Raw genomic sequence first — 12,376 nt, 5'->3', positions numbered from 1 at the left:
CCATACTGCCTGCTCTCTCATTAAAACCACATGGTGAGTTTTAATTTGAACCAAATGGAGACTGTGATTACAAATCACTCCCACACTTAAGTCAAACAGATTGCAAGTCTAATGTGGGAGATTACAATTTGCTGAGTTTGAAGTTGACAGTGAATTCCCCCACCAACATCACCTCTAGGCCCTAGTGCCACTGGGAGAAAAATACATGAAAAAGGGAACAATCACTCTGAGAAGATTTACAATTCTTAGTGCGATCATATATCTGTGTCTCTACTGTGCAGGGAGATATTTTATGAGTGGAGTGGGACTACTTTTCCTACGGCTTTTACCTGCGATATAGCGCTGCCAACAGAGACCAGGAAATTCCATTCCTCTTGGATTTCTGTAAGGTATGTGAAACAGCCCCAGAACATAACCAAACTATTATAAATAGTATAAAAAGAAATAAAAGGCCCAATGGGCGTAAACACAGCTGCTTCAAACAGAGCCTTCATTTAATATCTCTACTTCCGACACACTAACCTGACAATTTGGAAGTTTCCCTACGGATGAGTGTGGTTGTTGACTGCAGGCAGGGCGTACCATCAAACCAGGGCACCATCTGTCTGCTGCTGGTCTACTTTGATTTGTCTACCTCTATCATTTCACCCCGCCAACAGGTCAACACACAGTTTCTGTCATGTTTCACGTACTGTACCGCCATGTTCTCCAAACAAAAACACTGCCATCACGCTGCCTTCCTCAAAAGACAGATCTGATATAAATCTACACTGTGGCTTTATACATAACAACCCTTATCTTACAGTGGCCTTTGGAAATATGTTTTGACTACAAGTCAAAGAAAGCACATCAAATAACAAGAGCAAAACAGACAACATGGTTCATTTGAAATCACCGGGGATCTACTGGTTAAAGGGATAGTTGGCCATAATCCCTGGGAGTAGGTTTGTTACGGAGTCGTTTTCAAGGTAAATTCATGCAAAACGCTGGGGTTGGGGGCAGTTTTTCGACAAGCAGTCTCTGCATTTGCCTCGAAAACAACTCAGTCTTGTAATGTTCCGTTATTATCTCATAGCGTGGTGAATGTGCAGGTCGCAACTTGTCCTCGAGAGTGTTTTGGAGTTGTTGGATTGTGTATTTGATGAGTTTGATGAGGGAAACCAAGAAATCCCATGAGCCTCCATAGCTCTGAGCAGCTCACGGCTCTGCTCTGCCGTTCTAAAAATAGCTTGCACCGACAATTAAAGGTAACAAACCTAATGCTATGACTATAGCGATTATGGCAATAGGCCAATTTGCCAAAATGTTGAATTATCCCTTTAACTACTGAGTGACTTGATTATTAGAATGTGTTTTCCCCATTGCTTTTGTGATATATACACACACAGATGAGCTAAGAGATCCCACAAAAAACAATGTGGACAACAGTGTATGTGATCAAGAGCTGCAACAGTCCCCAACTTACCGGTTTTCCCAGCCCCACTCTCCCCTGTGATGAGGATGCACTGGTCCTTGTCCTGGTCCCTCAGTGAACGGTAGGCCTCGTCTGCCAAAGCATAGCTGGAAGACAACAGGCACAAGAGGCATGAGCCCACACATCACAACCTCTTGGTGCTCAGGTTACATAATACACTTCAAGCATTTTCCTGGACATTTGGGGCGGGGGGGGGGGTGTCGAGGCATCGAGCTCAGAGAAAATGCTACATTTGTGTGTCAGGCTAGATGGCGTCGACCCTAATCAACCGCATGTGGCTTCACTGGAAATTAGGCCGCATCTGTAGGACAGCCACAGGACTGGAGTGATTCAGCTTTATTTAGCAACACTGGCTGGTTCGTGTTTGGGATTTGGCTCGGTTAGTTGACCGTTTCCTGTTCCTGCTTCTTAAACTTAACTACTGCACTGATGTTGCTCTTTAAAAACAGAAAAAGGAAAAAAAAAAACAGTTATATGCTTTGATGCTTTGGAGCTAATGATTGCACATGTAAACTAATATCCCATAATCACTTTGAGCATTCTTTTTTTTTTTATTATCAGTGGAAAAATATTTAATTGGAAATTTAATCTAGTGTAATCACACCCTGGCAGCTGTGTGAATAATGCAATTAGTCGATGACAATGTAAAAAAAAAAACCCTGGCGGATTAGGGAGTGATAAAAGAGGAGTGCCTATTATAAAATGAAGCCTATTGTCACACATTCCAGGACAGAGCTACAATGGGAAAGTGGGACTGATTACTGCAGTTTCACCCCCACTGAATTCCTGAACAATATAATATTTGTTCTCTTTATGCAGGCAACCACTTATGATGGTTTCAAAGTAGGGTGTGGATGCTGCGAAGGCCATATCACAATGACAACTTTTTTTATCTAGTGTGGCACTGTTGTCTGTCATTTTGATGTGATACGCCCACAACAGAAGAAACACCAAGGGGGTGAGGCGGTAGCAAAAGCTTTTTACAGCTTCTATTTGGCAAGCAAACAGTCATGTATGGTGCTGCAGGAACTTGTTCCAAATTTCTCTTCTAGCAGGACATGAGACTGCAAATTAGCTTGCTAGGACTCTGGTCCCCCCCCCACCCTCCTGCACTTTGGCTTTCATTACTCTGGAATTTTTTCCAAAGCCACGTCTGGTAATAGCTGTGATTGTGGAGAGAAATGTTCTCTTCTTGCCTTAAGACACACACAAACACACACACTTAAATTTGCTGTTCAGAGGCACAGTGACTTAGTTTGAGACAAGGTACAGCGGATCATCCAAGACTTCCATGATGAGCTCTTTGACTCTGTACTGGTGGACCACTGGTTGATGTATCCAAACCCCCCCCCCCAGGTGTGTCGGGTAGTAATTCAACTCAATGCCGTTAGCTTTGGAGACATCGCAGGCTTAATATCCCACGTACATATCTTGCTCAGATCAACATCTTTAAAAGGGACAATGAGGAGTTTTGGAAAGCGAAGTGTTTTCACACTACATTTCCCATGAGCCTCCACGCACACGGTGAAATTCTTGGACCGGTGCAACATGGACGAAAGCAAAAACATGTGCAGAATGTTTTCATTGATCGAGAATGAAAGTCGGAGGTTTGAAGACGATCAGATACTGTCGTAGTTCCAATTCGGCGGCGTAATTCCCATGGCCCGCCGGGCAGCGTCCGCGAAACTGTAAGTAGGAAATGCTGGGCGAGTCGACCACTAAATAATTATAACAAAATAATGATAAAGACAAAACAATATATTTAGCGAAAATGGACCCATTAACAAGTGTGGGTAACGTAGATTCATCCACATTAATATGAGACTTTTTTATAACAAAATACAAACTCCTTGTTGGCCCTTTAAGTCCTAAGTTTCACATGAGTATACTGGGTGAATACAGCTTGAGGTAACTTTGGAGGAATGCAACAAAATAGTTTCTCCCCAGTGTCCAATTTGGTCCAAGTCCCCCTTGGTCTGTGTAATATCATTAATCAAGTATTTATATGCTCTAAGTGTAGTGGACATGAATGCAGGAAGGAATGTCTGACATTCACAGATGCTGCTAGTGATTTTCATACAGCTCCACCAATGGGCTCAGCAGCTTGGTCTAGACAGGGATATGACTAGTGAGGTTTAATAGACTCGAAAAGGAAAAGCTGTTGTCAGATTCGTGCACATCAAAATATAGCATGGCAGCAACCGGCGGGCTCTAAACTCGTTAGACAGGTTTCAAAAGCGACTTCTAGAGGGGCGGGGGGGGGGTGTTAGATGTTAAGAGCGTGTTTATACTGAAAGTTTTATTCTGTAATTTCTTTAACATCGACTCCAACTTCCATAAATACACCACGAAATGGAAAAAGGAGCTCATGTCTATAAATATCTGAGTCTAATTTGGGGTACAGCAACAAATGAATTAGTGGAGTCAGTGTGGCTAGGACCAGAAGTGGGAGCATATAATCACATGCTGAACTAACACTGACCTCCTATTTGAAAAGAAGCTGATTGCTTGTAAGAAGCCATGACAGAGAGAGGGCAGAGATGGACAGCCAGATGAATGCGTTCCAGGCCACATTACAAAGTTAAAGCACAGACGGGCTAATGGGGCTTAGGGTTCTGCACCATCACACATTGTTTTGGACCGGAGCCCATGTATCCCCAGCATCAGTGCTCTCCCCTGGTCAGCCCCAAAACAACAAACCCAGAAGTGGGGGGGGGTAGAGGGGAGGGGAGGGGGGCACTAATGCTTCCATTCACTCTGTAAACGTGCCTGTGAGTAAATATGGTTTAAACATTTTAAGTTATGTGTATATACAAAGTAAAAAAAAAAAAAAAATCAGCAATGCAAATGTTGAGTGCAGCAATATTACACGATATATTTCCCATTGATCCAAAAACAGTAAACAATGCTGCAGCGAGGACTGCAGAGAGATGAAACAATACGGTTTCAAAATGTTGAAATAAATAAATCTCTTCGCAAATGTTTACAAGGAAAGAAATGCAATCCACATGTTTACTGGGTCTACTGCGTAGGAAAACACACTGTTCTGCTGAGGAGGACAGAATGTAAAAATAGTGTTTATTAAAAAAAAACTTTACAAGAAAGTCATAATGTAAAAATTTCTGGTGCCTTAAGTTGCACTTTTTTTCCCCCTTTAACCAAATACAAGCTTCAAACTTATTCTCCACCCTACACATCTCTGATCACCAGCTTTCTCCCTCTCCTGTTCACCACTTCTGTAGAGATGAGACTTGCCACAGGACGTTACGTCACTGCTGAAAAGGGCAGCACAGCGCAGCAGATGTCTGCTTTGTGAAAACACTCCTGTTGCCTGACCTGATCCTGACAATGAGCAAACCAACACACAATTGTCTCGCCCCCCCACGCCCCCTCCCTCCACCCCTCCCTCCCTCCCCTGCCCCCGGAGGAGGCCGACCTGGGGATTGCACCGGGTGAAGGCGAGGGGCTGGAAAATAAGAGTGGGAGGTCCTTTTGCCAGGAACCCCTCCCAATGAGATGCGCGCACGCAAAGCCAGTTATATGAATATGAAAAGCCGTCACATAATCACTACATGAATAGGGGTCAGCAACAAGCAGGGGGCCACACCCAAAACTGTGGAAGCACAGATGATATACATGTGTTTAAATCTTTCAATTCAGGTCAGACACACACACACACACACACACACACACACACACACACGAGACTGATCTGTATTTTTACTCCAACTGTGTGTGCCTAGAAGCAAGAAAAACAGGCAGAATTAGAAATAACATATACACCCCTGTGGCTACGGCACTGTGCTATCATTAGGACCATGAAAGCAGCGTGAACAGAAACTAAATACACTGCTTCACAGATGCGGTCAAGTAAGACTGATGAAGAAGCACCAAGGTCACCATCAAAGGCAAGAGGAAGCAATAAGTGAGGCGCTGAAATCCCATAGGGCCCTCCGTCGATCAGTGGGTGTGCGGGGGTTAGGCGGGGATAAGGCCTTTGGACCGTAAGCAGCGCTGCTTGGCACCTCCCCTTCACATCTGCCTGCAGGCTGTAATTTGGGAGTTGCACGTGGCAGCGGTGAACACAAAGCCACAGTGCCATGAGGTAAGCAGGAGAAAATAGTCTAGTCAGTTCTTTTTACTACCAGCCCATAGTAAGTAAGTGGGGCACAGGAGGGGCTGATGGGGCCCGACAGTGTGTGACCTGAATCTTTAAAAAAAAACGGTGCAAGCGCTGCGAGGGGGCAGAGGCATCGCACTTCAAGGTTGTGACTTGTAGTCGGTAATGAAGCTGTAATGTGTTGGCTCAGCCCGCCCAGCTTACAAACAGATGATAGAGCCTGAAAATAAAACAGATGACCCCAGTTGACTGCTCAAATGTCACATTTGCTATGTTTCTGTCATGTGTGTGTGTGTGGGGGGGCAGAGCAGTACAGTAGCCTGTGATCTCAGCGTGATCCGCTTCCTCCAAAAAAAAAGGCAACAGGAAATCCGCCCTGAGTCTGATGAAGCAGCCAAGGAAGCGGCTCTTTCCTGATGCATTATGGCCAGGTGGACGAGTGGGTGGCTGGTGCAAGGAACACACACACCCACACTCATACACACACGCACACACACACACACACACACACACACATACATACACACACTCGCAGTGGCACACATTCAGACAGTTTCAATGATTGATGGCGAGGCTGCTGCTGTGGGTGGGCAGGGTAGCGGATGCAGACATGCACACAAAAGACTTTGGGGGTCCTGACAGATGTGCCACATCTGTGGACGGGTTATGACAATGTGTTGCTGCGAAAACAGGTGGTAAAAGGAGACAGTCGGCGTAAAAGGGCAACGATCTGACAGATAAGACGTAAGATCGCGGTAACGGTCTTCTACTCTAAAGAGCATTCTCAATGTGCGACTCACAAGGTGCAATGAAGAATAGCTGGAAATGTCTAAATTAAAAGCTCAGAGTGAAGAACTGCTGCCACGCATCTCTAATTTATTCAACACTCACTCGAGGTTGTCTGGGACCTCTGTTAAATTACCCATTGATACTCCCCAACTCATAGATCAAACCTTTGTGGGGGGGGCAAGGGCTTTAATTTACTTTACTGCACAGCAATTTAGCGTTCCCACAGCGGGGGAAAACACAGGTCCAAGCTGTTTGTCTGATCCTTGGAAAAGCAGGAAGCAAGCATGCTGGGTAAGGTAGCACAACATCCTCAGTCAAAGCAGCTCTAAAACAAAGATTCCCTCAGAAACTCTTTCAGTAGGTCTGTGTGAATATGCAACATATTTTAAGACCAAATTGTTAGCCACTAAAAAAAGTCAGGAAGTATAGTTTGAGTCATAACATTTCATGCAACGATAAGTGACACATGGCCATGGATAAAGTAATACATACATGTGGCTTTGGCAACAGGACACAGAAAAACACTTAAGGAAGAAAAGAAATGATACGTAAGGGCAAGTGCACAGTCAGAACAGGATGATGGAAACACAAAGGAAAGCTTTTCTTTTTATAGCTCCAAAAACATTAGGTCTGTCAGCTTTGAAGACCTCCTCTCTTCATTCTGCTCTCCATTTCTCAGCTGCACTCCACTGCAGCACTGTTGTCCTTGTCACTTCAAGCTCAAAGGGGCCAAGAGATGTAATGACACATCATTACACTTGAGCACAACCAGAGCAGGCCGGCCAATCTCCATGTCATTCATATCATTTCTAATTTCTGGCTTGAAATATGTGTGTGCGCCATGTATTTACAGACCCTATAGAGATTGGTGAAGGATTTAGACAAACCTCACCAACTACTGTTACATAACATGATGTCAAGGTTAAGGGTTTTGTCTCCTGTCTCGCCCACTCTTTTGTCACCAGCCACCACAGAGTATATAGGTGAAAGAAACTGGAAGACTTGTGTGACCAGTTCTCCATAAATGAAATGAAACCTCAGTAGTGGTGAAGAAAAAGCGAGAATAATTTCCTCTGTGATTCTAATTACTAATCTCTTCCACACTGCTGGACCATAACAATCTCGGCATCACATTACATATCTTTGTGCATTATGTTTCTGGAAAGTGGATGATATCTACAGCTGGGGCACAAAGGCTGCATAGACATAAACTGTTAAGTCCAATTTGGTACAAGCATGTCCTCTAAGAAGAAACGGCCTGAGGGAGACCACGTGCGACCCACTGAGCCCATTCAGACAACACACTGACTCATTGTGGGTCTTACAGTGTAATGTTGCTCTCGCATCAGCACCGCACTGGTGGGTGACACCTCCTCCGGCTCCACACCAGGAAAAAAAAAAAAAGAAAAAAAGAAGAAGCCTGAGAGTTTTAGAGAGAAGGGAATGAAGCCCGGAGCCAAAACAAACAGTTCACAATGAAATGTAACAGAGCAAAAGGTAAGAAAAAGTCAGGCACTGCTTCATAAATGGTGGGTGGATGTTTGCTTTACTTTTAGCTGGCTGAATACAAGTGATTCTCAGAGCTGTATCAATACATAAACATGGCATGTAACTTGGATAAAAGGGAGAAGCTATGGTAATTGCAGCACATTAAAAGTAATGGAATTAAAAGAAAATAATGAAATGATGATTCAGTGTAATTCCTCTGATAATCATTACCTCATACACGAGCTCTTTTAATTTAAAATATAAATTATCCCAGCTCTAATAACTGGCAAATTATATTATCAGATTTCCATTTGCGTGTGCGGTGGCGTCTCTTGTGTAATCCCAGTGTGACCCGTGCGGCCCTCCGTCGGGCCCTTGGGGAAGGTCTAGCAGAGAGAAATGTATCTAACCACGGCCAAATTTCCACAGCCAACTGAATCCCCAATCCACACAAATCACTTTCAAATCTGTTTGACAGCTTGTTTGATTTCATGTGACCGATCACATGCTCGCCTCTCCATGACTGGAGACCGGCTGCGGAGCGAGAGCAGCGCCGCAGTATAGTGCAACAGCAGGGGCTCCCCATCAGTTTCTACAAAAGGATGACTTGAGCTGCAGCCCCGCTGAGCTCGGAAATGGCACAAAGACAGAATGGAAGTGTGTGTGTGTGCATCTTGATGGTTGCGCCTTAAAAAAATGAAATAAATATACATCCTACAGTTAAAAGATATAAGGTCATACGGTGGGACACACTTTGACACACCTGATACCAGTCTTATCTATATGCTTCCATTCTTTCAAAAAAGGTAGTTATGCAAGCTGTGCACACAGATAAAAAGCTCAATAGACATTGTTCTGACTATGAACAGAGAGTTTACGGCGGTTTTGGGACAAAGGGAAGTCTATAAAGTAAAATCTCACGCTCACAGGAGCAAGAAATGATGGTTCAATGTTTAGTCAGCCAGGTAGAAGTATTATCTCTGATACAACTGGAATGCATAACTGTTCCCTATAAATGATTGCCACTGGGCTTAGTAATTTCAGATACTGCAGCCAAACATTTAGTATGAGAAATACGATATATGGAAATGACACAACCGTGAAAGTGCAACAGAACAACCATTTTCTATAAGCTTAATACAGCAATGTCCCAGATGATCTGTTTCTGGCATTTTGGCTTTTATTCAATGTAAAGGGAACCAAAGGGAGAAGAAGTGCTCTCCTTTGTAATTTGTTCTGAACAAATTAAGATGAAAACACAAAATCTAACATTTCCTGGGATCTCAACGCTGTGGGGGAGAAAATAAAGTGCACACGAGGTGCTGGGAGCACATAGGTATGAGAGTGCTGCCTGTATCCACAAATGTAGCAGATGATCATAAATGGTGGCATTATCTAGTTTAATACATTTGCATTTTATTCTTGGGGTGAAGAAGTGGGTGGAAAAGAGGAACCCACACATACACACACACACTTTCTCTGTCATCTCTCTCTAGGTTCACTGAGCACAACATTACGCCAACACACATGCTGGAGAGGACTCGCACTGCCCACCTGAGTCAAAATGCCATTTCAACATGTGCCCACTTAAACCTACCTACAGTACACGGAGGTTCTGTGCTGTAACTTGTCAAGGCCTCCTTGAAAGCAGTCTGTTTTATATAATAGCAAAACAGAACACACGTGACTTCAGTTGTTACCAAAAGACTGCAGCTGTGACAGATAAAACTAAATGGAAATAAGGCACAGCTCAAAAAAGATGAGGCTCATTTCATCAGAGGTGGCCGTGTTTCATTTTACTCAACAGTAGAAAACAATAACACCAAAAAAAAGACTTGAGTTGCTTAGGTGTATAATTGTAGGGTGAACTATTTTAGTTGTTAAATCCAGCATTGAGAGTAAAACAAGAATGAGGGGGAAATTAGTATTCAAGTGCCATACCCAAATGAATCCTATATGATGGGAGGTTTACCATGTTTACTCTCTGCTTTTCAATCAGCGTTCCAGCTGAGAGCACTGGAAAGGCAAACACAGGTGTGATGCCATGATGCAGTCGATGGCTCCAAAGTCCATCCCAGCCACGGATGTAGCAGTGTGTCTGTGCTCTTTTATCTTAATCCAACATCCTGTGTATCACAGTATCCCTTCTGATGTCTAAAGATCGTCATCTAAAATGATTCCAACACAACTGGGCAGTTGGTCATGTGTGCTGCACCGTGTTTACACTCGGACGTTTGGCAGCAGTTTGATAGAGTCGATAGTAATAATGATGGCAGCTGGGAATTAAAAAAAACACATTCATGGATAACAAATTCAAACCATTACTGCTTATTCAAATATAGCTGTTCCTAGGCAACATGCCTGAAAATAATGGCAATCTGCACATATTCAATGGCGCATGGAGCGTGATGCTCATCAGGAAGCCCCTCAGTATTATCAGCTCACCACCACGTGTGATCTCTGCTGCTCATCAGTGTCTGTGACACAGAGGGCACAGGCCTCATCCTAAAAACTGCAGTTACATTACAGCAATGAATGATTTATATTAATCAATGCCTCGTGTTATTAGCCAAACGTGCGTAAGCTGACAGTTACAGTTTCTTCATCTTGTGTTTATTATGGGTTGGACCAACCCAGGATTGTAAAGTCACACTCAATCACAGATGAGAAATATGTTTGCTGGAGCTGTGCAACAATGAACTGAGTGAGGGGCTGAATGGCTACTGGAAGCTACAATCCCATCCTGGATATCATCAGAAAGCTTGGCAGTATAAGATTACTTTATTATTCCACAAGGGGAGATTCATTAATACACCACACCATAACAGAAGAAAACAGAAGATATCCCCAGTTGTCTAAAAACAGATTTTACAGTCAAGCTGTCACAGGCGTGTGTGAGACAGCTGAGAGCCCAGACACATGCATGAGGCCTCTTTGCTCCATTAGCCAGTCGTGATGCCCCCCTGTAACCAATGCTCCAGTGGCACTAGGTATTGAGCGCCGAGAGCATTGGGGGTCTCAATACCTCATTAAACATTGGGGAATATGATCTCACCCGAGAGACATGGGGCTAGCTGCCCGTCCACACACACACACACACTCTCAATCACTGTCTGGCTTGGGCAGCGGACACACAAAAGACGACACCGGGCCATCTGCAGTGCTGCTGTGCATGGAGAAAGGTCTCTGATTAGTTCATTTCTAATGCTCACAGTCTGTGTGGAAGAGAAGAAAACACCTGCCAGTTAATTATGGAGGTGCCTCATCTGGGCAAAGAGCATTTTGCCAAATTGAGGCAGAGGAAATGATGGACAGATGAGTGGAGATGGCAGGACTGTTGTTGTAACATAAATAAAGTCTCCAGCTGGAATTGCATTCAGGTAGTTTTGTTAATTGAGATGGAGGAAAAAAGGAAAAAGCAAAAACAAATCCCATTTCTCAAAAAAAATTAAAAGAATTCAATATGGACCGACCTCATTTAAAAATAGCTGGGACAACACATCTGTCCCAATCTCCAGAAACCTGATTATATTGCCATCTGTATTTATGACCAAGCTTGCTGTCATGGAAGTGGTTTTCTATAAAAAAAAAAAAAAGTACCTGAATCACTTAAAAATTCACCTGCCAACATGGAGAAATCTGCTGTCGGACTTTTTCTGCTTCAGATGTATAGCTCTGCACTGGTCTCTGACCTGAATGAGCCAATGGTTAAGTGCAATAACACAAATTAAAATGGGATTTAACAGGCAATTAGACTACTAACAACAGATAAGGGACCAGCTGCAGGTCTCCCTCCAGCTGAAGTGAACGCACGCGCGCACCGACTTGTCTGGGGAGTAAAAGAGCAGGTGTGAAATACATGAGCACCTGCACACATTCATTGTTACTCGTACAAGAGTAAAAGCAAAGCCACACACACACGGTGAGGTATCCAAGACATCCTTGGAGACTTGGTGATGGATATGCACACACACACACACACACACAATGATGATGCAACAGCAAAAGCAACATGTTTTACAAAACAAAGACTTCCCCTGTCTTTTAATTAACCTAAGGATTAAGACAAACATCCTTCATCTTCTCTGAACAGATGATCCACGACCTTAGACAATGAATGATCACACAGACAGAGCTGTGTGTTCTCTGGACAGAGTGCTACACTACCAACTGTTTTAGGGAGATCATTAGCTACTATTGGTTCAGCTTTTTACAGGGGGTCTGAGTGTATAAACACATTGTTCCATCAAAAAGACAGAAAAGACTGATTTGGGATATGCTCACACACTTCCGTCAGTGACACAACCCTGTACCAATCTTCAACTTCTAAGTGGCAGTGGGTGGCGCTGATTGACAGGGCGGTGTTACTTCCACCGTGGGGAGGTGTGAACCAGAGTCCAGCAGGCTGAGCAGTTATCTGTTGCTTGTTATTTGCTCTCCGCCAGTGGGAGTGAAGTGAGAGATTCAATCAAGCCGGTAGGCTTCATGCTACTTTAATCCATTAA

The 12,376-nt window shown here is 43.7% G+C and overlaps 1 protein-coding gene across 5 annotated transcripts in view; it reads right to left on the bottom strand.

Annotated features, from left to right (window-relative positions):
- Window positions 1-12,376, bottom strand: part of myo1b (myosin IB) — a 62,062-nt gene that overhangs the window by 30,490 nt on the left and 19,196 nt on the right. For all 5 annotated transcript variants that reach the window (XM_085764772.1, XM_085764773.1, XM_085764774.1 and 2 more), the window contains exon 4: window positions 1,466-1,560. In XM_085764772.1, coding sequence (XP_085620898.1) covers window positions 1,466-1,560 — 95 coding nt within the window. The remainder of the gene's footprint in view (window positions 1-1,465; window positions 1,561-12,376) is intronic.

This window comes from Trachurus japonicus, chromosome 21 (genome assembly GCF_045865225.1).
Source record: "Trachurus japonicus isolate A0001 chromosome 21, Traja_1.0".
Taxonomy (NCBI): domain Eukaryota; kingdom Metazoa; phylum Chordata; class Actinopteri; order Carangiformes; family Carangidae; genus Trachurus; species Trachurus japonicus.
Note: the sequence above shows the minus strand (reverse complement) of the source record. Positions and strands in the feature narration are given on the sequence as shown.